The 23,605-nt window shown below is 46.2% G+C and overlaps 2 protein-coding genes and 2 long non-coding RNA genes across 9 annotated transcripts in view; 1 reads left to right on the top strand and 3 right to left on the bottom strand.

Annotated features, from left to right (window-relative positions):
• The window catches only part of LOC309524457 (gametocyte-specific factor 1-like), a 34,051-nt gene extending 31,044 nt beyond the window's left edge, over nt 1-3,007 (bottom strand). The window contains exon 1 of one of the 2 annotated variants that reach the window (XM_082209056.1): nt 2,887-3,007. In XM_082209056.1, coding sequence (XP_082065182.1) covers nt 2,887-2,901 — 15 coding nt within the window. In that variant the 5' untranslated portion in view covers nt 2,902-3,007. Of the gene's footprint in view, nt 1-2,781 lie in introns of both variants that reach the window. The other variant, XM_082209054.1, reaches the window with a different exon arrangement.
• The window catches only part of NCKAP1L (NCK associated protein 1 like), a 67,902-nt gene that overhangs the window by 17,309 nt on the left and 26,988 nt on the right, over nt 1-23,605 (top strand). For 4 of the 5 annotated variants that reach the window (XM_082207842.1, XM_082207843.1, XM_082207844.1 and 1 more), the window contains exons 6-20: nt 941-1,031; nt 2,997-3,134; nt 4,247-4,295; nt 4,701-4,857; nt 5,861-5,917; nt 7,083-7,179; nt 8,614-8,723; nt 9,794-9,926; nt 10,997-11,078; nt 12,137-12,195; nt 14,687-14,832; nt 16,786-16,918; nt 17,738-17,857; nt 20,042-20,181; nt 21,885-22,016. In XM_082207842.1, coding sequence (XP_082063968.1) covers nt 941-1,031; nt 2,997-3,134; nt 4,247-4,295; nt 4,701-4,857; nt 5,861-5,917; nt 7,083-7,179; nt 8,614-8,723; nt 9,794-9,926; nt 10,997-11,078; nt 12,137-12,195; nt 14,687-14,832; nt 16,786-16,918; nt 17,738-17,857; nt 20,042-20,181; nt 21,885-22,016 — 1,644 coding nt within the window. Of the gene's footprint in view, nt 1-940; nt 1,032-2,996; nt 3,135-3,486; nt 3,780-4,246; nt 4,296-4,700; nt 4,858-5,860; nt 5,918-7,082; nt 7,180-8,613; nt 8,724-9,793; nt 9,927-10,996; nt 11,079-12,136; nt 12,196-14,686; nt 14,833-16,785; nt 16,919-17,737; nt 17,858-20,041; nt 20,182-21,884; nt 22,017-23,605 lie in introns of those variants that run through there. The other variant, XM_082207845.1, reaches the window with a different exon arrangement.
• Nucleotides 4,746-7,104, bottom strand: LOC309524534. Its single transcript, XR_014215980.1, has 3 exons — nt 6,974-7,104; nt 5,466-5,640; nt 4,746-4,866 (listed from the first exon to the last, which is right to left on the bottom strand). It is a non-coding gene; the product is annotated as an uncharacterized lncRNA (long non-coding RNA).
• Nucleotides 7,868-11,032, bottom strand: LOC309524518. Its single transcript, XR_014215952.1, has 3 exons — nt 10,967-11,032; nt 9,798-9,935; nt 7,868-8,321 (listed from the first exon to the last, which is right to left on the bottom strand). It is a non-coding gene; the product is annotated as an uncharacterized lncRNA (long non-coding RNA).

Raw genomic sequence — 23,605 nt, 5'->3', positions numbered from 1 at the left:
GCCAGAGTCTCGGAGCCTTTCCTCCGAGATGCTTTCTCCCTCTCCCTTCTTCCTGGTGTCACCTGGACATTCTTTCCCCGATGACGTTCTCTCTCTACCCTTACTCGTTCCCTCTTCTGCAGAGTCTGGAAGCACCGCCTTCTCCCTCTGCTCCGATGTCAGTTCCCTGACAATTCTGTATTAGTATTGTTTTTGCTTTGTAAAGTGTTATGGGAGCTTTGGTTGAAGAGCCGCTAATAAAGAATGTAAATAAACAAATCACTCCCCCTCCCCACTCCTATGCCCCCCAAGCTAGCCCATCTACTGAAAGGTAATTGCATTAAACACCAGTATTTTGATATGGAAAACACAGTTCCTCTCTCTGCTTTCCTCCTTAGCAAGAGGACTGTGTGAAATGTCCTTGTGCAAATGTCACAGATACCTGTGACACCGCTGTTGGTGGTGACCCACACATTTCATAAATTTTCTAGAAACAGGGCACTCCATGATGCCCCTTTCCATCAGCAGCACTCAACTCGTCTCTTATCCTGGAGGAAAAACACCAGCCAGGCTTCCACCTCCTCCACAGCAATCCCCTTGCTTTTCTTTATTCCCCTCACCCCACCACCGGTATGGGAGCACACATCTTCTTCAAGAAGGAAAGAAAGAAAAAAGCAGTGAAATAGGCCAACCTCACCCCATCATCCTCTCATCATCACAGCATGAGAATCCCTTCTCCTGCAAGGCCACCCTCCCACACTTTTGGAGACCAGATGTTACATTCCCCTGTGTTTTGTGTTGTTGCCTGGATTGGCCCAATAAGGTTCTCTGGAGCCCAGGGCTTCTGTCATTGGAGCACTCTTGTCATGCTCTTGCAGTGAAATGGGTGGGCAGTGTCAGTGATGGAGGAGGGCTTCTGTTGCTGGCAAACACCTCTGACTCATTCCTTATCTGGCTATAGTGATGCCAGTTTCCCTCGGTTGGGTCAGATGATACTGGAGTACGAGAATCCCTTGCGCAAGCTGATGGAAGAGTTTGGGCCCCATACCAAGGTGAGATTAAAATAAAGAATGAAGTGGGAGGCTTGGGAGGCACCAAAGGAGAGTTTATGAGGACAGTGTGGTGCCCACAGGCCTGGCGTTGGGGTCTCAGCATTAGACTCTATCTCCATTAACTTCTTAGCACATCCAGATTCACATTATGATTTTGTAACATGCATTCTTCCTGCGTATGTTGCTGTGTTCTCAAGAATGGGAGTGTTTGTTTTTATGCAGTATCATTAAGCTGCTTCGTCCTGAATCAGACCAGTGGCTCATCTAGTCTTGTCAAATTGTAGAGTCTGACTGGCAGTGGCTCTCCAACATCTTGGAGATCTTTCCCAGTGCTTGGTCCTGTGAGATCCCTTTTGTTAGAGATGTGAGGAATTGAACATACAAGGTGTGACTGGAAAGTTCAAAGAGTGGTCACAGAAATTGGACAGCAAGAAATATTTGAACATACAGTTAGCATCGGAAACCCATGAAATGCTCATAATTGTGTACGGAGATGAAGCTGTAACTCAAAAGCCAGTGTATGAGTGGTTTAAGCGTTTCCATGAAGGGAGGCAACCATTGAAGATGACCCTCGGTCTGGCAGACGGTTGATGAGCAGAATGACGGCAAATGTCGACAGAGTTCGTGAGTTATTGAAGTGGGATCAGTGTTTCTCCATCCGAATGGTAATGGAAGAATTACATATTCTGTGTGAAATGGTTACTGAGTTGTCCCACCCTCCATATTCTTCCCATCTGGCCCTATCAGATTTCTTTCTTTTTCCAAAACTGAAATCTGCTCTGAAAGGGCGCAGATTTTCCAACATTTCACATGTCCCAGCTGCTGTGAAAAGGGAGCTGAAAGCAGTACAAAAAGAGGACTTCTCCAGATGTTCCTAACAGTTCTACGAATGTTGTCAATGGTGCATTGTATCAGAGGGGGCCTACTTTGAAGGCCTGTAAGGTATGTATGTTTGAATATTTCTCGCTGTCCGATTTCTGTGACCATTCACCAAACTTTCTGGTCACACCTTGTAGAATCATAGAATGGTAGAGTTGGAAGGGGTCTATTCCAACCCCCTGCAATGCAGGATCTCAACTAAAGCACCCATGACAAATGGCCATCCAACCTCTGCTTCAAAATCCCCAAGGAAGGAGAGCCCACCACCTCAGAACCTGGGAACTGATATGTGCAAAGCATGTGCTGTACCTCTGAATTGTGGTTGCCTGGAGGTGAATGTGGTTCTGTAGTTGGTTGGAGAGAATGAACATTCTTTGCTCCAATTTCTCATGGTGTTGGCTGAAGGTAGCCCAATTACAATTCTTATTGTGAGCTTCTTCCCTTTTCTTTTGCTGCTTCACAAGTGTATACAAATAACATTTTGAGAAATGTGTGGGGAGTTTTGGTGGCAGCCGTGACTGGAACAGGAAGTAAAAAAGAGGGAAGTAGGTAAACTGCAAAACCAGGAAAGCTAATAATCAAGTCATCCACACGCTGGAGGGGGTGGGGCGGGGTAGAGAAGGGATAGGGGAGGAAGGAGGACAAATTTATTCAGCTTTTGAACAAACACTGGATGATCCCAAAGCAAGTAGGAGTTAGGTGAATGTGTCTGTGTTGCAGAATTGGTCAATCCAGTTAAAAATTTCGGTTAATATTTGGATGATAGTTTGCCATCTGTGGGTAGAGTACAAGTTGAGGAAAACACATAAGTGTGGGGCACTTGTAGGGGAGAAGTAGTGGGTGACCAGTGGATACTTAACTTTGTAAATACCTGTAAATCTGGCTAAAGCTGAGCTGTGGGGGAAATTCCTCCAGGGGAGCATTTGCAAGAGAGAAAAAGCAAGTATGGGAAGATTTAAGTGCTCCTCCCAACTGCTTGATGCTTCTTCATGTCATGTGTGCCAAGGGTAACATGTAGTTCTGCTTTCTTCTCTCTGTCTCTCTGCGTTTTGTCATTTCCTGCTGCTAACAGAGTTCTCTTTCCAGGCTGTGAGCAATGCACTTCTTTCGCTGCACTTCCTCTTCGCCCGTAGAAACCACACAGCTGATCAGTGGCGAAGTGACCAACTCTTCAGTCTGATCAGCAACCCCGCGAACATGCTAGCTCCTGCCAGTTCAGACACGGTGAGCGTGTCCGTGTATAGAGACAGTGACACTTTTGCTACCTCTCCAGCACAGCCCAAACTCAGGCTTTCTGGAGCATCTTAAAATCAGAGGCCTGCATTTTGGATCAGCAGTGCTGCCTTTTACAGAGCTCACATATGCAGGCTCTGCCCTCTTGTAGATGTTTCTTGTGTTTCAACGGACTTCAGTGAGATAAGTCACTGTTTCCCAGCATGCAGTGCAAGCTGATTGTGATGTCATTGAGGCTGTAATGCTGACAAGTTCTGTTACTATTGGCAGTTGAGCTAGAGCAGGGATGCAGAACCAGTTTGATGGCAGTGCTTTGTGGGCAGCCTGTGGGGTGGGGGTGAGCACATGCCACCCAGGCGCACCAAGTGATTTTCAATGAAGGGGCTGGGCCCCTCAGAGTTCTGCAGCAGCCGTGCACACACACTGTGGGGTGTGCTCATGTCACAGGAGTAAGCCGCGGGGTGTCCCCATGACACATCATCACTTGTGCAGGCTGCGGGAGGGCACTGGTGTCATGTGTGCATGCTGCAGGGTGCGCTGATGTTGCATGGCCCTGGCCCTCTCAGTCACGGCCACGGCCCCCTCAATCATGATGCCACCAGAGGGTCAGGCCACGGAGACAGAAAAGAGAGCAGGGTAATGGATGGGAATCTTCAGTTTGTACAGTGGGCTCCTTTCCACCTATAGACAAGTTAAGGTTCTATGTGGGCAAGCAAGAGGTATTACCATGGTTCCGGGCCCTTGAAAAAGGCCAGAAGCAGGGCCAGTGAAGGGGGTGACCTAGAGAGAAGGGGTTTGGCCTTGGGAAGCGATATGGCTTGGGGAGAGACCCAGAGGCTGCAAAAAGGGAGTCTGGAGTGCTGCAGGCCTGAGTTTCCCCTGCCCCTAAGCAAGAGAGTGAACTGCTGCAGCAGACTGTGATGCTGGCTGTTCTACCAAATGGTTCCCATGTGCACCCAGTGAGACCTTGCTACTCCAGACCTCGTAGAAAATTATGCTGCACACATTAAAAAACCTTAGTAGAGGCACTGAGTGTTTAGGAAGGAAGATGATGATACCAGATTTCTGTAGGCAGAAAACTCATATTTCTTTCCTGTTTCCAGATGGCCTGTGAATACCTTTCTCTGGAGGTTCTTGAGCGATGGATTGTGAGTAAGTCGCCATGTTGTTCTTTGCTGATCTGGTAGGCTGGGGAGGATCCAGGCTGGATGGTCAACCTGGAACCTTGACTCAGTATAGCAAGAAATCTTACCCAGAGCTGGATAATCATAGCCAAAAGGTGCAGAAATTGTCCAAGATCATCTTCGTTGGCCGCAGTGGGCATAGGCAGATATATGCTTGCGCTCTGGGTTCCCCACCCCCTGCCTCACAAACCTAGCACCCAGGTAAATTCTAGGGCAAGAAACGCTATGGTTTGTAATGCACTTGCTTGATTTGCATAATTCATTTTGCTCCTGGAAGTGGGTGGCAGGGAGGGGCTAGCTGCTGTACGGAGCAGGGAGGGTCGGTGTCCATTGCTTCCTTATCCTTGCCTTTGACCATCTTCTACCCCTGCAGTTGGGTTCTTGCTGTGCCACAGCTGCCTGGGCTCTACCCAAAGCTGTCTGGATCTGTGGCGGGCAGCTCTCCGTGGCTCTCTCTACATTGCTCTAGTACGGGATGAAGTGCTTTCTATTCACAAAGTGGCAGAGGAGGCCTTCAGCAGCATCAAAGGGTAAGAGACCTGTAGAGGTGAGATAGACCCACAGGCAAATTTTGGCACGTTTGAATCCCCTCTTTTGCACTAATGTTAGAAGCACAGGAGTGGCACAGTTGTGAAGACTATGACTGGGAAGACTTGGATCCAAATTCCCATTTGACTGTGAAGCTCACTTGGGTGAGGCTTGGGTAAATTGCCAACTCTTAGACTCACCTGCTTCACAGGCTTGTTGTGAGGAGAAAATGGAGGTGAGGGTTGATGAAGGGCTGTGCATACCACCTTGTTGTTTTTGTTTTTTAAAGAATTTTTTATTGGTTTTACAAAATTTTTATAAACACAAACAAACAAACAAACATGTATAATTTCATACCCTTTTTTTTCTTAAACCTTATTTCGTCGACTTCCCCATACCTCCCCTTTCTACATCCCAATTTCCAAAACTATTTTAGCAAATCCTAACACTAGATTTTATCAGATTTTTCCCTTATTCTTTCCCTGTGCATACCACCTTGAGCTCCTTGGAGGAAAGGCAAGTTATAAATGTTCTTCTGAGTGGGAGCGTCCTCCTGTTTTGTATTTGTTCACCCTCTGTATACATGAAACTGCCATCCATTGAGTCACACCTTCGGTCCTTCATGGCCAGTACTGCTGATTGTGACTGGCAGTTGCTGTCCAGAGAGTCAAATGCAGGCCTTTCCCATACTTTCTTCCTGACATCTTTATCTGCAAATGCCCTGGATTGAACTTGTGACCTTCTGCATGTACAGTATGTTCTCTGCTCCTGAGCTGTAGCTTGTCCTGGAAAACATCACAAGAGACAAGAAAGCTTTGGTGTAGCCATTTTAAAGTGAAGGGGTTGCCAGTGTGCCACTGGATTTTAAAAATCATTCAATTTTTTAGAAAACTTGTCCATGCACAAAGTTGGCTTTGCTTGGATGGACGAAGCAACAGAACACAACATAATGTTTTGGAGGGGTTTGGCTGTGATCTCAGTGTCTCTCTCTCTCTCTCTGCACAGTTATGGAAAACGCATAGCTGATATCAAAGAATGCAAAGAGCACGCTGTAGCAAACAGGTAGGAATGACCCTTTGCTTTCTTGCTCATTGCTTTGTCTGCCGTGTTACTGCCTAAGTCTGCACTTTGTCTGCTCCAGGGTTTTCCTAGTAGATAACCAGATCTCTTCTGCTTAATACTTTGCCTCACTAGCTTTACCTTTCATTTCATGTCTGAAATTTGCTTCCCAGCCCCATTTGACCGATGTCCCCATCATCCCCATTTCTTCATTGTATTCCACCAGCTGCCCTTTGTTACTGAAGTTGCCACCTTTTGCCTTATAAACTACCGTAGATGTCCTCCGTTAAGACTGTGGTCCTGTACATCAGGGGTTACTAACCTTTTTTGGCATCTCGCTGCTTTCAATTGCCATGGCCAACCTTCTGGGTGGGGGAGCAGGCCAGGGGCAGGGGTGGCTAAAACTTGGTGTATCCATCCCACACGCTCAGGCACACACAGACACTTGCCCTCATCAGCTATCTGTGCAAAGAAGCTGTTAAGACACAAGCTCCCTCTCTGCTCACCTCATCCAGTGATGGGTCTAGTGGCCAGGAAGGGGACAGTTTGATTCTCCATTGGAAAAACTGAACTCTGCCCACCCTCTAGCTGTGTCTGCTTTGTTATATATGTTTCTGCCACCACTACCAAAATCTTTCGGTTCTTGGAGGGCTTGTAAAATCTGCTTGGAGGACTGGATCAGACTTCTAAAACAGGGGTTAGCCACCACTGTCATATGCACTTGCTCCCACTTTGAAGCCCCACTGAAGTTAGTAGGACTAATTCCTGAATAGACGTGTAAAGGATTGCACCATAAATCTCCTTTGGAGAAGGGGGAAAGGTAGCTCCACTTTTCTGCAGCTCCTCCTGCATGTTCCCTCTGAGGTCCTGCCATCCACCTGCTCCCTCATCTATTGCACAGCACATCTAGGAGTCTGCCCAGCCTGAGCATTTGGTGGACAATTCTAGGCATCGTACGAGGGCATCCAGTTGTTCATCATTTAATAGATGATGGTGCTTTTATTGCAATTTTCTGCCTCTAGTTCCAAAATAACTTGACCAGCTTTGGGTACTATGTACCTTGACTGAGTAGCTGGGCATTGTCATTAGTTGCTGCTTGCGGTGTGTCTGATGGGGCATGGGGCAGCTGTCATCTTCATGTGTGAACCTTCCAGCGCTGTCTTGACAGTGGGCAGCTGCATCGAGGTCGGCGCCATTTCCTGAGGAATGCTGTACGGGAGATGGAGACCATTCTGGCCAATGAGCCAGGGCTTTTGGGGCCAAAGGCAAGTAGACAAGAGCTGAGAATGTGGGAGAAGACAGTCTGGCATGCATGATGTGTTTGAGTTGGGCAAGTGGGCAAACGTGTGTGTGTGTGTGTGTGTGCGCGCACACACACACACCTCTATGCATTTGCCTGTGTAAGTGTGCCTGGGAAGAGGAAGCCAGATGTAAGGGTGTGTATACATATTTATTACCTGTTAATTGAAAACAAGCAATTATAGATCGATTTTCAAATTAAAATAATGAAATGTTAACATAAAACCAGAGCGTAAAAACAGTGCAGAACCAGAAGAAGGTGAATTTCAATCTGAATAATAATCACAACCATGCACCTGACGTTAAACTCCAGCAAAGCCTGGGTGAACAGCCAAGTCTTCAGCTGACGCTGACAACTCATCAGTCTTGACCCCTGTCCTAACAGGGAAACTGTCCCAAAGCTGGGGCACCAGCACTGAGGACCCTTTACCCCATGTTGCTGCCAAATGCTGTGTTGACCTTGTATTCGAGACTGACTTGATATGAATGTGGTCCTTACCTACAGTGGCTTATTTTTTGACATCATACAAGACCACAGTAGAAAGGGGTAGGGCAGGAAGGGTTGTCCAAAAAGCAGTGCCTGTTTTTATCCTGAAATTCATGTAGTTTCTGCCTCTTGAGAATCAAAACTTTTACTAAAAACAAACCATCCTATTTCCAGCTTTCCTGGTTGCTTTATCTTTATAATGTATCTGAGCAGTCCCAAGGGCTTCTGCAGCAGTCACTACAAGCCAAACCATATGCAGCGGGTTGCATCTTTTAACCACCAGCTGCTCCAGTCATGAGTAAAATGAAAAGTGCAATTTAAATGGCCAAGGCAGCTCCCCTCCCCACTGCTTCTCTTCCTTCCAGCAGGTTTTCTTCCAGGCAGGCAGAGCTTGAGGGAAAATGGCACTGAGAGTTTCCAGGAGGGTGTGTGTGTGTGTGTGTTGCGTGTGTGAGGGAAGAAATCCTGTATAGGAACATTTATATATTTATAGATCTATGTAGATCTATTCCATGCATAAGTATTTATGTTTCCAGTTTTTACCCTTCTGCTTTTCTCATCTTCACATATAGATGGTCCTCTCAGGTCTCTCCTATTCCATGTTCCCTTTCTCCTTCATCACTATAGTAGCAAAAGGAAAGTTTGAAGCTCAGGAAAATATAAGCCAGAACAAGCTGTAATCAACAAATGTCATTAATTTTCATGATGGATCTCTCCCCCCCCCCTTTTAGGCTTCTCATTATGCAATACACAATTCAAGGACATCGGCTACGTAGAATAGAATAGCTTTTTAAAAAGTTAATGTGCAGTGTTGGGCCATATTGAACGTCCCTTTCTTGAGCTGGCCTTACTGATTTGAAGGGAGGGAATATTTTTCTCATAAAGTCCCTTCTCCCTCTTTCCCCCACAACAGGCTGTTTATGTCTTCATGGCCTTGTCGTTCTGCCGTGATGAGGTAACCTGGCTTTGCCGACACAGTGAACATGTTAGCAAGAGCAAGAACCCAGAGGAATTCACTGACAGGTACTGATTTGGGTGTTTTTTTGCTTAAACTATTTATGAATAATCATCATATATACACGTGACCCTGAAACACAAAACCAATACACAAATCATAATTACATTCCGATATTAAAAAATTCTATGCCTGCATCTGTTCTAGAATTAGAGTCCAATTTTCCTGCCCCTGAAATGTCTCTTTGTGTGACGTTTTTTCTTTCCCACAAATCTTTTTATGACATGTACTGATCGGGTGGGTTCCAAGAATGGGGGTGTGGCTTGAAGATGGGGTGGAGGAGATGGATCCCAGCATGTTGAGCACAGATGGATCTTGCCCCCCTCCAGTTCTTGACCATGTAGTGCAGAGTGAACCCGTGAAAAGGAGGATGTAGCTTCTGTAGCCCTAAGAGCTGGTTAGAAGGGGGGATTACAACAGTTCTCCTTGGTCTCACATTTTGGGGCAGTGCCATGTGAGAATGGAGGGAAGGGAAGAAGCTAATGCTTGTCGGAATTAGGTAAAATTCCTCTGGCATGAACTTGGGGAGTATTGTATCCAGGCTGGCAGGTCAGAGGTGTGTCTTTGTAGGTGTTAACAGCCAAGGGAACCTCACACATACAGTATATTAGGACACCTAGTTCATAGAATCACAAAATTGTTGAGTTGGAAGGGACCCTGGGGATCATTGAGTCTAACCCCCTGAAATGCAGGATTATTTGCAGCTGCCCATACGGAGATCAAACCTGCAACACTGGCGTTACCAGCACCACACTCTTAACCAGCTGAGCTATCCTCTCCCTATATTTCATCCAAAGTCTCATCTATCCCCCCTTCAGTGGCATTCTGAAAGTTAGTCTTAATCTCTTTTTTTAAGAAGGCATTTGGGTTGTAGTTAACTGCTCTATTTATTGTATTGGTTTATTAATCTGCTGAAATGATTCTGTAGGTGTACTGTGGGACTGTGTGTTCTTCCTCACCCCACTATTTTTTGTGTTCATTTTTTTAAAATTCGTCAGCTGCCTTTTTATAAGGAAAGGTGGGGTTCCAAATGTTTTAAATAAGCAAACAAACGTTCTGTCCTGCCTCTCACCAATAGCTACCTGGCTGAGCTGCTGTTTCTGATGGAAAAGCTCCGTCGCCTCGTCCGACGGCACCAAAATATCCTCCAGCGCTACCATGTACAGTACTTGTCACACTTCGATGCCCAGGTGCTCAGCAACATTATCCAGGTATGGGAGCTGCAAGGAAGGAGGAAGACGTGTGGTTGGTGGGATTATGTGTGGTAGTCTCTAGGAGCTCCCAATTCCAGTGAGATTCCTTAGTACCAAACAAATGTGAGAAAGGAGAGAATGGACAAAAATGGAGAGAAGGATAAAAATGCTGCAAATTAGGCATATATCAGTGTTAGGGGTGCATGCTTTGCATGCAAATAGTCCCTGGCAATCTCCAGGTTCCCAGATCACAGATACTAGAGCAGACTGCTAGTGAGAGTCGACAAATCTAAGAATTGTAGAGTTGGAAGGGTCCAAAAGCCTCATTTAGTCGAACCTTCGCAATGCAAAAAGAGCAGCTTTTCTCAACCCAGACCCCTACAGATATTTTGAATTACAGCTCCCTTCAGCGATGATGGGTGTTATAGTCCAAGAACATCTATTCTGGAGGGCATCAGGCTGGGCAAGGCTGAAATGGACCAACAGGCTGGCATGGTGTAAAGCAGCTTGACACAGTCTGCTGTGATGCTGTAGAGCAGAATCCTGTTCACAAGGCGGGTGCTCGCATGACGTAGGGTGAAGCAATTTGCCCTGGGTGGACAGTGCAACCCCTGCCCCTGCTGTTGCACCGCTAACAGCCGCGCCACAGCTTTACCTGTGCCACTGTTGTTGCCACCACAGTGCCCTTGCCCTCACCACTAACACGCCCTCACCCCTGCCATTGTGTCATGGTGGCAGTGTGGACACAACGGTGGTGCAGGGAGAGGTGCCAGATCTGCTGGGGGTGGGGGCAACACGTTTTGCCTACGGAGACAAAACATCCCAGGCCTCCCCACAATTCACAAGCGAGAAATTATACAAGAGAACAAAGGGGGCACTCTGGGATTATATCCTTGTCCTGAGGCCATCATTTCTTGAGTTTGTGAGTAGCCTCACTGCCCAAAGACACTCATGGGATGTACAGGTTTAAAACTGGCACATCAATTAATTAACTAATCACATTCACTGAAATCCATTGCAAACAAGCTACTATATATAAATGCAAATAAAGCACTAGCCTCGTCTCTGAGCCCTATTGCCTCTTGCAGGACCTGACTGTGTGCCCTGAAGAGGAGTCTGTGATTATGTCATCCTTTGTGAACTCACTCTCATCCCTAACCATCAAGCAAGGTAATTATTGTGTCAGCTGGAGGTTGCTATGGATGGATGTGGGCATTTTAACCCTTCCTGTACAAGAGTAACTCAAATTGAGTGCCAAGGGAGGGTTAGGCTCTGTGACTGGAATATATTTGGCAAGTTGTGCATAATTTGTGTGGTTTTGTTTGAATCCTGCTTGTGTTAGCAGTAGGGTGGGAAAAATATTTCTGACTGAAGGAAGCTCTGCCAGCTTTAGCTTCTGAGAGTTGACCCCAGAGGCTGACCCACATTCAAGGCTATGTGTGAATTTGACAGGGTCCTGATGAGTCATAAAGGTCAGTGGTCTCCCCATTGGGGATTGAACCCTGGTCTCCCGTGTGACAAGCGGGGATACTTATCACTATACTAACGAGGAGTTGACAGGGTCCTGATGCCTAGAGCAAAGCTGTTGGCGTTTGGTGTAAGGACAAGTTGTAAAAGGTAAAGGGGACCCCTGGCCGTTAGGTCCAGTCACGGATGACTCTGGGGTTGCGGCGCTCATCTCACTCTATAGGCAGGGGGAGCTGGCATTTGTCTGCAGACAGCTTCTGGGTCACGTGGCCAGCATGACTAAGCCGCTTCTGGCAAACCAGAGCAACGCACGGAAACGCCGTTTACCTTCCCGCCGGAGCGGTACCTATTTATCTACTTGCACTTTGACGTGCTTTCAAACTGCTAGGTGGGCAGGAGCAGGGACCGAGCAACGGGAGCTCACCCTGTTGCGGGGGATTCGAACCACTGACCTTCCGATCAGCAAGCCCTAGGCTCTGTGGTTTAGACCACAGCACCCCCTCGTCCCATAAGGACAGGTTGTAGGTGCAAGTAAAAACGGAACCCACTGCATCCAGGAACAAAGGGATGGTACTTAAACTCCTTATAAACTCCTCTAGAATGGGCTGTCGGAAGGCAAATCATTTTTCTAGGAGGAGGCCTGTCTTCCCACTGCATTTCATCCTAAATTTTCTCATCTGTAAGGCCTTTGAATGGTGGGAGAGACCCCTGTGGCTCTTTCTAGCAACTGTGCCTCTGTTAAATACTTTTCTTCTTTGCAGTTGAGGAGAAGAAGAAATTTGAATTTTCTGGGCTGCGCCTGGACTGGTTCAGGCTGCAGGTAAGATTCTTTGCCAGGATTTGCTCCTCTTCCTCTTCTGCTCCAGCCACATGCCGGCGGAGACGGTGTCCTGTGCAGTGGGAGCCCTTGCTGCCTCTTAGGACTTTGCATGCTGCCTGCTTGGCCGAGGGGCTGGGGCATCTGGAGGGGATCACAGTCAAACACACAGGGGAGTGCTGGCTGGTCTTGTTTATCCCCACTTGAAATCTATTTTTTCCTAGAAGTTGGGAGGAGGAGAAGCAGGGAAAATTAGCTGCTTAAGGAGAGAGGTATGAAGAGGTAAACAACAGACAAAACAAGCTGCCCAAGTCTCCTCCTTCCCCGTGTATTTAAACCTTTTCCTGCTTTCTCTGTTGTTGGTGCTGGGAGGCTGCAGATGCCCCATGGAGCCAGGCTGCTTTCATGTGGGGGGGCTCTGAATGAGGTATAACTGTGACTCACTCTGACATGACAAACCCTGTGTTGCAGTTCACACACTGAGGAAGTGGGGGCTAAAGAGTCTTTTGCCTGTGCTGCTAGCCTGGAAATACATAATTTTATTTATTTATTTATTTATTTATTTGATTTATATACCACCCTTTATCTAAAGAAGCCAGGGCGGTGTAGAGCATTAAGAACATAATTTACAGAGCATTTTAAAAAAAGTAATACAGAGCATAATAATAGATAGCATAATAATAACAATCCAAATAACAGCCCCCCCCCCCGCCGCATCTAACAGGCCATAGATTATTTAATGACCAAAGGCCTGTGTAAAGAGGAAGGCTTTCACCTGGGGCTAAAGACATGTAACCATGCAAAGTCTAAGTTGTTGGCCCTTCAGCCTTTGCCAGCTTCAATATACATCCCTCTTAGGTGCATCAAGGCTGCCCAGCCTTTGTTTGAAGACCTCAGGTGGCCTTTCTATTGACAAATGCTGTTCCTGCCATCAAGAAGCATTTCTTGATGCTTTAGCTAAAGTTCTGTCTGTCAGTCTGTTTCTCTCTCTGGTTGTGTATTCTGATTTATCTGGTACATCTATGGTAGTGGATTGGCTTTCTGACTTCTGCCATTGTCTTAACAGTGGCAACAATTAAAAAACCTCCAGTCTTTCCTAAATTCAGTTGCCAAAAAAGAATGCTTTGGGGGGTATCCAAAGGAGTGGTACAGTACACCTCAGGTGCCCCGCAACTTACGTGCAGTCAAAGGAGTGTGCGGCATCGGGAAATAAAAAAATAATTCAATTCAAACCCGCAAATGGTGGGAGAAAGCTGGAGAGTCCTCATAACTTATGAGGAGACCCACCCCAAGGCCCAAAGAGGATGTCAGTGAGGCTGGAGGAAGCCCTGAAGAGACTGGGGGTGCAGCGGGGCTTTGCTCAGGCTGCCCAGCCTCCCTGCCTGACCGCTGATGTGCAGGGTAGCGCAGCCGCCACCGCTTTCCTGCATGTCCACCAGCCTCCTGCCGGCCCCAGAGCTTCAGTTCTAGTTGTGGATATTTTTGGATGCAGTATTTTTGGTATGTATTGGAGAAAGAGCGGCAGAGAGGGTGTGTAGAGGGTGCTCCCCACTTCGCATGATTCCACTTATGTATGCAGAAGCCTCCATGGAAGTGGGGAGTCCCCTGCATAGCACTTGTGAGCTTGGTTGGGGAACTGATCACAAGTTCCTGGGATGAGCATGGGCCCAGAGGCATCCTGCTCTTTAACACTTAACGTGTGTTTGCCTGGCTAAGTCGCTGTTTTGGACCTGCCTCTTGTTGGTGGATCTCAAGGCTCTAGTGAATAACAAAAGTAGATTCCACATTCCTGAGGACTGAACCTGCATATTCCATAATGACTGAGTCCAGCATTAGCGTGTGTGTGTAAATGAGCCATCACAGATACACGTACAATTTTACTGTTTTTTGATTAACACTCAAAATGTAATATTGCTCCTGGGAAGGTAGCCCATCCAGGAGAAGAAAAACTCTGATCCTAAACCTCTGCTGCCCAGCAGCTATACTCATTCATGAGAAAGGCTTCGGGAGTAAACCCCAAGGAAAAATCCTGCAAGAAGATTCCTCAAGGAAAAATCTGTACCCACTGCCTTGCGGGACATGTTTGGGAGCCTATTGTATGCCTCCTTCCAGCAACTCCTACAGTCCAGCTGGTACCAAATGTGTTACTCTGCTTTCCTTTGGACTGTATCAGTGAGGCCAAGAGGTCTTGTTGTCTGGGCAGTCCAGGACCTCTACACACGCTGCCCAGGCTTGCACCCTGGAAAGGTCACTTCAGTGTGGCTAACGCAGCAAAAGTAATGTGGAAGGCAGCAATTACAGGTTGCTGATCTCTGCAGCCACAGCAGGTGCTGTGATTCTCCAGCAGTTTGGCTTCGCTCCTGGAAAAACACCCCATTGTCTCGAGACAGAGGGATGCCAACAACAGCAATGTACTACTCTCAGTGTTTAGGGTGAAGTGTCAGAGAACATGGGTTCTTTCTCCCAAGGAATATCTTTTTCCCCCTTCCACTAGGCATACACCAGCGTTAGTAAGGCTCCCTTGCAACTGCGGGAGAATCATGACATTGCCAAGGTGATGAATCTCATCGTCTTTCACACTAAGATGCTGGACTCGGTGGAGGACTTGATGGTCGAGACATCGGACCTCTCTATATTCTGGTGTGTATATGGCATGGAGGAAGGGAATAGTGACAGCAGAGCAGATTTGGGGCACACAGGTGGAGCATGTCGGCTACCAGAACACATGCATCCTGGCATAAAATATTTCAGTCAATGCATTTAATTTGCATAGTTGTCTGGCAAATGTTGGGAGTTTTTTTGAAGGGAAGGTTAGAAAATAAAGGCCCCACCATAGGCAGGTTCTCTGGGTATAAAGAATGAAGAAAAGAGGGTGCCAATTCACACAACCATCCTGGCTGCAGTGTGGTACTGTTTGTTGCCAGCTCAGATTGTGCTAAGGAGGTGATGAGCAAGTGTGTGAAAGTGTGTGAGTTGAGGAGAGTTGAGAAAAATAAGGAGGAGGGACTAAGAAAAAGGAGATAAAGATGAAAATGGTGGTGCAAAGGGGTTTGCAAAAAAGGAGGGAGTAGGAGGCATGGGAATGGTATTGGGGATGAAACAGGGATACGAAAGGGTCTGCAGAACTGGAGAGAATGGTGGCTTCATCCCTGGGCAGAAGGGGGAAAGGGTGCTTCATAGTTGCAGCACAAAGTTGTAGGTGTGTGTGGAAGAGGGGTTGCACAAAAGGAGTGGGAGGAGGAGGCATGGACAACGGGATGAAGGTGAAAACTGGTGCATATAGAAGCACCTATGCTTCTATGGGGAACAACCATAGCTCAGTGGTAGACCATCCACCTTGCTTGTAGAAGGTCTCAGGTTCAGTCTCTGGCATTTCCAGGTATGGCTGGGAATGACCTATGAAATTCTGTTGAGCTGCTCTAGTCAAGGCTTCTCCACACTTCCTCTTCTCCTGCTGCTTTTCTGTGGGAAAACCCATTCTATAGCACTCAGTTGGAGCAAAGGGCAATTTGAGTGATCTCTGGATTAACATTAAAGGGCGGATTTTCCCTGGGAAAAGAGCAGGGCCTGGGGAAAACCACTCAGACCACTTCCTAAGCATGGGCTGACCCTTGCTTTCTAGGCATGGGAGAAGTGGAAGTGGAATGAGCCCTCAGTGTAGACCATCGTGGAGTAGGAGAGCGGAAAAAATGCCAAGATATTTCACATCTGGCAACCAATGTGCCCCTTTGGTTTCAGATAGTACTTGGGTAGACGAGTCTAAAAAGCCCAGGACACAAATTTTCACAGCCCTCTAGCGACTATGGTAGTTTATTTACCAGAAGTAATGTGTTTAGGGAAAAGCCTCCTAGAAGGCTTAGTTTGGTTAGAAATGAGTACAGTGGTACCTTGGGTTAAGTACTTAATTCGTTCTGGAAGTCTGTTCTTAACCTGAAGCACCACTTTAGCTAATGGGGCCTCCTGCTGCTGCCGCGCCACCGGAGCACAATTTCTGTTCTCATCCTGGAGCAAATTTCTTAACCCAAGGTACTATTTCTGGGTTAGCGGAGTCTGTAACCTGAAGTGTATGTAACCTGAAGCGTATGCAACCCGAGGTACCACTGTATACACTTCCAGAGTTAAATACCTTACCTCTGCTAAATGAGCCACGTATCCGCTAGAGAGCTGTGAAAATTTGTGTCTTGGGCTTTTTACACTCGTCTATCCATGTGCTATCTGAAACCAAAGGGGTGGATTGGTTATCAGACATGACATTTTTTTCCAGCTCTCCTACCCCCCTACCATGGTTTCTCAACTTTTAAAAAACCCATGTCCCCTTTTAGCTAACTTTGACATTCCACACACACACTTTGAACCTGGCTTCCTTAATTATTTTATTTGAGTTTTCTGATGGATTGAAATTTTTGACTTTTAATTATTTACAGTACTTACTTTGTACATAATTTTTGGAAACACTCCTTCCCCACCCCAAAATATTTATATGCAATGCTGAGCTTGATGGACTTACAGTCTTACTCTGTGTAAGGCAACTTCATGTGTGCCCTTGATTGCTCCTACTTGCCCTGGTTCATGACATCTCACTTCCTTTAACAGTTTCTATGTGCGCCTCTTGGAGAAACTCTTTGCATCCACCATGGAGGAGCCATCAATGTTGCGCTATTCCATTGCTTTCCCGCTTCTGTGTGCTGACTTCAGCCATGCCTCCCATCCATTGTGCCCTGAGGAGGTGCGTATGCAAGGGATGGGGAGGGCAAGGAGAAGCAGCTGGAGCTAAAAGAGCAAAGAGGCCAAGTGTCAAATCACTGAGATGCCCTTACTGGGCTTATATGAGTTCGGCTTTCATGCCCCTGCCTTGTAGTCAGAGCTGGGTCTACTTTGAGATAAAAATGTCAAATCCTGCACCAAGATAACCAGAAAAGCAGAACTTTGTCCACTGTATTCATTTATGTAAATGAAGCTTATTATTTGAATAATTTATTCTGCGTGGGTTTGAAAATACAGGGCCAGATTCAGGTGACCTGGTGTACTAGTACAAGGACTCCCATGAAAGCAGTGGGACTCTCACATTTCCTCCAGAGGGCCAGGAGAACCCCCAAATAGCGTGGGGAGGGGAGGGGAAATTGTTCCATCTGGCAAGCAGAAATGCTTTTGCAGACGGAATGATCATAATAGTGTGGCGCTGAATCCCACCCTTACTTTTGTTTAATTTAAGCTGCAACTTTCTAGGAAGTAAGCCTTACTGAACACGGCAGACCTTTCTTTGGATTAAAAAATGCATAGAATTAAGCTGGTAGGCCTGCAGATTTATGCTCACTTTACTCAAGAATAAATCCCACTGTCGGTGGACAGAGAGCTTTGCACTACTGGAGGCTACAGTGACAGCAGGCCTTTGGAGCACCATTCTTTTAACCCTGTCTTGTGACAATGAACAAGAAAAGTGTCCACTCACAGCCTCTGAGAGGGGCAGCCAGCAGAGACTTGCAGCAAACATGGCACCTAAGGCTGCCTTGTAGATCTCAGGCGCTTCTTTCTTTTCCTGGTTCAGTATCCTCATCTGCAGAGCTGTGCCTTGGGTCTGTGCAACAATTTCCTGGAAGAGATGGCTAAACAGGCTTGCACTTGTATCCTGGATGCCTCTGCTGAACAGCGCAAGCTGAGTGAGCAGGTAGGAAGCCAACTCCTTTATGGACGCTGGGGAATGAGCATCGGAGGCAGATGTGGGACTGGCATGAAGAGAATGGGAAAATTGGCAGAATCCTAGTGGAGTTCTCTGCAGCATAGGATAGCACAATCACTATTCTGTGATTGGAGCATATGGGGCAGGGGACAGGGGAAGATCGGGCAGAATGTATGACTAATTCAGCTTGCCAGACATTTTCTGGGCATGTTGAATGCAGAAATGATGGTTGGCCAAAATGGAATGAAAGAGGGAAACCCAGGTAGATAAAATCTGATTTGGAAACTTGAAGATATCTTGCACTTTGAATGACAAGTTTGAATCCTCCTGTTTTATTATTGTGTTACATTTATTTCCCACCCAATGCAGCTCACAGTAAAATCCAATGACTCATAAAGAGGCAAAACTACAATAAAATGGTATAAAAATCATACGAGAGCAGATAAAAACAAAAAAACTGCACGGATTGTTGGCTTGATGAATCTGGTTTGTTCTTCCTCTCTGCATGAGGTCTGTGTTGTGTACTTGTTCGTGGCTGATCTGCAAAATGAGCATTGATGTGCAAAGGATCTTACTGGCATAACAGGTTGATAATCCAGTCTCTTCTGGAACACATTCAAATAAGCATCAAAAGCAGAGTTAAAATCTTACAATCCTGGTTGCAGTCTCTTGGGCAGGACAAAGGAATGATAGGATTTGATTTGATATTCCACTTTTCCAATAACAAATGTTGAGCTCAGAGTGGCTCACAATAATCATCATAACATTGCAATCACTGTATTATCAAACACAGTTGCGTATGAACGAAGCAAACAACAACAGCAACAAATTCATTAAAACAATTAATACTATTCAATACTGTAAGGGTACAGTGGTACCTCTGGTTACGTACTTAATTCGTTCCAGAGGTCCGTTCTTAACCTGAAACTGTTCTTAACCTGAAGACCACTTTAGCTAATGGGGCCTCCAGCTGCTGCCGCGCCGCTGGAGCAGGATTTCTGTTCTCATCCTGAAGCAAAGTTCTTAACCCGAGGTACTATTTCTGCGTTAGCGGAGTCTGTAACCTGAAGCGTATGTAACCTGAAATGTATATAACCCGAGGTACCACTGTAAATCAAAATATTGGAAAGAGCTGCTGAGCACAAGCCCTGTGACAGATGACATCTTCTCTCTGGGAAAGTGCTTCCATCTTCTGTCAGTGCAGCAGGCAGCACTTTCCCAGGCAGTGAGATCCTCCACACTTTTAATGGAATGGAACCCAGGGTGAAGTTATGCCAATGAGGCTGTGTAGCTATGATGAAAGAGGTTCACTCAGTTCTCAGTGGCTCCTGTTAAGTCTTGGATAGTTTGGGAAGGAGCAAAAACTGCACACTTCCCTGGCACTGAGAGAACACTCCCACATGCAAGAGGAGTTCGCTGTGACTGTAGGCACAATGCAAAAAAGGGGGCAGCCGGAGTGAGGAGTCCGCAAAGGATTTATCAGAATAACTGCCTTGTACAGATTCCTGGTGACCAGGGACTAGCTGTTGAAGCAAGGATTGCCCAGGGAATAATTTTTCTCCACCCCCACCTCACCCCTGCTACCCTTGTGCTCTGAACCACAGACCCCAAGGAGGGGTTGTGGAAGTGATTGGGTGCAGGGTTACCCAAAATGGATGCCTAGAATGCCAGAATAGCCAGTTCTAGCACTTTATTAAGGAAAGATTCAAACTTATAACACAGCGTGCAGGGCCTCACTGGCTTTACAGACACGGGAGGGGCACCACAACAGTGAGAGGTCCTCATGACATGTCTGCGCCCAAGCAAACAGGCCTTATGTGCAAAGCAGCATATGTCAGTTTCCCCAGAACCTCCCATCACACCTGGCTGGTGAGGCCATAGATGACAGTTATCCAAAGCTTCTCCCCTCTCTCGGCTTAGAGCCCAGCATCCCAAGCAAGGCCAAAGATAAGCACAGCATCAAAGCATGCCAATTAGCATATATCAAAGCAAGGAAACGTAAATATAGACAAGCTCATTATTTCAATAACTACCAATTATTTTGGGGTCATCTTGACTACCAAGATGGTGCTTGCAGGCCTTCCAGAACATTTCACCTTTGGTTCAACACACCTTGTGATTTGCAGCAGACCCACCCACACATAACCCCCTCGCCTCTTTTATGTCTCCCAGCTCTTACCCAAGCACTGTGCTGCCACCATCAGCAAGGCTCGGAACAAGAGGACCCAAAAAGCATCGTCCAAGAAGGGAGAGCCAGAGAGGGACAAGCCTGGTGCAGAGAGCCACCGGAAAGACCGCAGCCTGGTCACCAAGTAAGGCCACAATGAACCCATGCAGCACGTCATGGGCAATGTTAATGCTTAAACTTCTTCATACCAGCACAATTGAAGCCTTACGGCAGTGTTTCTCAAACTTGGGTCTCCAACTGTTGTTGGACTACAACTTCCATCATCCCTAACCACTGGCCCTGCTAGCTAGGGATGATGGGAGTTGTAGTCCAACAACAGCTAGAGACCCAAGTTTGAGAAACACTGCCATACGGTTAAAACAGGACTGAGGGTGCACTTAAAATGATACCACCCCACCAGTCAAGCGTGCAAAGACCTGTCTGGTGGTTAGCATGGAAAATGCCATTAATCCTAGTTGTTTTGCAAGGTGTTTCTATGCTCTGGCTCCAAGTAGGGGGCAGTCAAAACAAATGTTGTGTGGAAGGTGCATACTCTCACATCTCCTTACGTTCTGGAGATTTAACTTAAAAAGCAGTCATGGCAGTTCCATTTTTTTATTGAAGCAATGGCTGCAAGAGAGGGGATATTTAAACTTCCCACCATTTTCCCCTGGCTGAAATTGCTCGCTGACCTGAAGCTATTCATAATTTCAGAAATAAAAGACAGGCATAATATGGTATATGTATTTCCTGCCCAGCAGGGCTAATAGCAGCTTTGGAGTGGGGAAGCTTGGTCAGGAAAACAGTACAGGGGGGAGGGTTATTTTTCTGCAGTGGAGGAGGGATCCTCAAATGGGTTGTTGCAGGACTCTGCAAATTAGGCTACTGTTTTCACCCAGGGTGAGAGGATGACATCCCTAGTTCCTTCCTGCCCACCTTCCTATGCAGGGCACATGGGAGGGGTCCTCTAAAACTGCTGCTCCAATCAAAATTGGAGCATTCCTGGCCCCCACCCCAGCTTCTTTTTGAAGTTTGTTTTAAAGTCAGAAGATCAGTCACGTCTTATTTTGCCCTTTTGTTGTAGTGGTAAATAAGGCTAAAGCAGCCAGAGGTGGGCAGTGTTTCCCCTGCACATGGCAGAAAGCTTGCCTATAGCTATCCTGCCCCCCACCCAAAAAATGTGGAATATTCTCCCACAAAACACCGCACGGTGGTGCCATTGCAGGGTCTCTCGAACTAGAGACTTGCCAGTCAGAGATGGAATGAATGAGCTCCAGTTTTCCCAGCAGTGAGGTACAAGTCTGACACTGGGAACATCCATAGTTCCTAATATGTATTTGTGGGGTGGGGTGCTTCCCTGAAGGGAGAACTAGAATGGCGGCAGCAAGATGTGATTCTGGTGTCCTTAGGGAACCAGAGGACGGAATGAATGGGAGGACCAAAACCAGTTACACTCTGTGCTTTTGGGGTGGAGTGCAGGCTTGGGAGAGTGGGTGATCGATAAACTAATGGCATTTTATGCTTTAAATGACTTGCTACATGTTGAATATTCAATATAACTGGGCCTGTTTGACCAGAGATAGGGCATTTTGGTTATAATAGGTTGCATTTTCATATACATATTGTGTGTGTGTAAACAGACATGATCAGAAGAGCAGGGGATGAAAAGACAGTGTATCCTACTGCCGCTCCTTCTGTCCTTGGCTCTTACATCTGACCTGCGAAGTGCTTCTGGAGTTGGACTGATGAGGTTCTCGCCTGGCCAGTACTTCTCTGCCTCCTGCAAACCAGGCAGTCGGTATCAATTGCTCTAACCCACCACCATCTTCTCCCCACCCCCACTTCCAGTCTGGACAAGCTGCACCTGACGCTGACTGAGATCTGCTGGAGCCTGAACAACGTGGCCAGTTTTGCTGTCTTTGAGCACACTGTGACTCCCGCAGAGTACCTCAGCAGCCAGCTGGAGACACGCCTTAGCAGGTACAGGACGTGAGGGGCGCAGCAGGAAGTGATGTGGCACTATTCATTATGGGTCTGTTCTTGAGAGAAGCCATAGAAGTACACAGCTATGGTGCATGTGCTACAGCTTTTGCTCAGTAGTGCCGATTATGTGGGATAGGCAGGAAGGTGACAGTGGGGTGGATTTGTTAGATATGAACACTTGAGTCTTGCTTAATTACACTGAAGTGTAATTAAATTGGCTGCCACCAAAGTGCTGCTGCTGTCCTCTGTCCCATGCACTTGCTTCTGTTGGCTTGGTGCTTCAGTCCTGGTGACTGCATCTCCTGAACATGGGCTGGTAAGATTTTTTTTAAAATAATATTTATTAAAAGTTTAAGAATTACAGAAAGAAGTAAAAAAGAAAAAGAAAAAATAAACAATACCAATCAATACATTACAGTACATATAAAAAAAACAAAAGACACAATACATCAAAACAAAGACAAAAGCAAAAACAATTAAAAACACATCCAATATTTCCATATCTTTATCTTTCATTAACTTGTTTCATCGACCTCCTCACACCTCTCTTTTTTGTATTCTAGTTAATAATTATTTCAGCAAATCCTTTCCATCTTTCACTGTTTCCTGTCATTTAATTGTCTTATTTTATTTTAACCTTATCTTACCATTAAAACCCTAAAACTTATTTATACTTAACTCCTTATAACATTTCTACTAAAGCCGTATAATTTCATTCCAACATTTTTCTAACACTCATTAATTTTACAATATTTCTCTAAATATTTTTTTCCAATCTTCTTCCACCGTCCACCGTCTCTTCTCCCTGGTCTCGGATTCTGTCAGTCCTTTCTATCAATTCCATATGGTCCATCAACCTGGTGATCTTCTGTCCGAGGCTCTTAACCCTTTTCCATGTCCCTTCTGCAGATCTTCTTCATATTTATACATGCACTTTACTTTATCTTCTGCTGATCTTGTTCTTAATTTCCTTCCTTTGGCACTGAGGAGTAGATCTCAGGGAAACTCCAACCTAACAATGTCTTTATTCCTTCTCGACAGGTCAGCCCATTCTCCATAGTCAGAACTAAAGTCCAAAAGATATTTCCAAGCGTGTTTCATAATCCCTCCAAAGCTAAAGGCCCCCACAACTCCAATCTCCCCCTGACCCAAATCCAGATCCCAAAAGCCAGAACATCCCTGCATAAGGGGATCCATCCAACTTTCCTTCTCCAATCCAAGCGGGTGTAAGGCTGGGGCTCTCTCCACTTGTATTACTTGAGGTTCAACAACAACTTTCTCCTTCATCTTCTCCACAGCTTGCCATATCAAAACAGATTCCTGAATCGATTCCTGAGTAGTTTCTGTATAGGTATTCACTTTTTGTCCCAAATCAGTCATTTTTTGTCCCAAATTGTCAATTTTAATAATCATCACATCCGTCTTCTCATGAAGCTGTTCCAATAAAGCACTTGTCTTGCAAAATGCAACCACTAAGACTTCTTCTGTCGACATTCTTGTCCAAGGTCAATCTCTGATTCTCATGGTCTTTAATCTCTGCAGCTGGAAAATTCCCCAGCTCCACTCCTGCAACAGTTTCAAAAGCT

The sequence above is a fragment of the Podarcis vaucheri genome (assembly GCF_965113315.1).
Source record: "Podarcis vaucheri genome assembly, chromosome: 2".
Classification (NCBI taxonomy): Eukaryota; Metazoa; Chordata; class Lepidosauria; order Squamata; family Lacertidae; genus Podarcis; species Podarcis vaucheri.
Note: the sequence above shows the minus strand (reverse complement) of the source record. Positions and strands in the feature narration are given on the sequence as shown.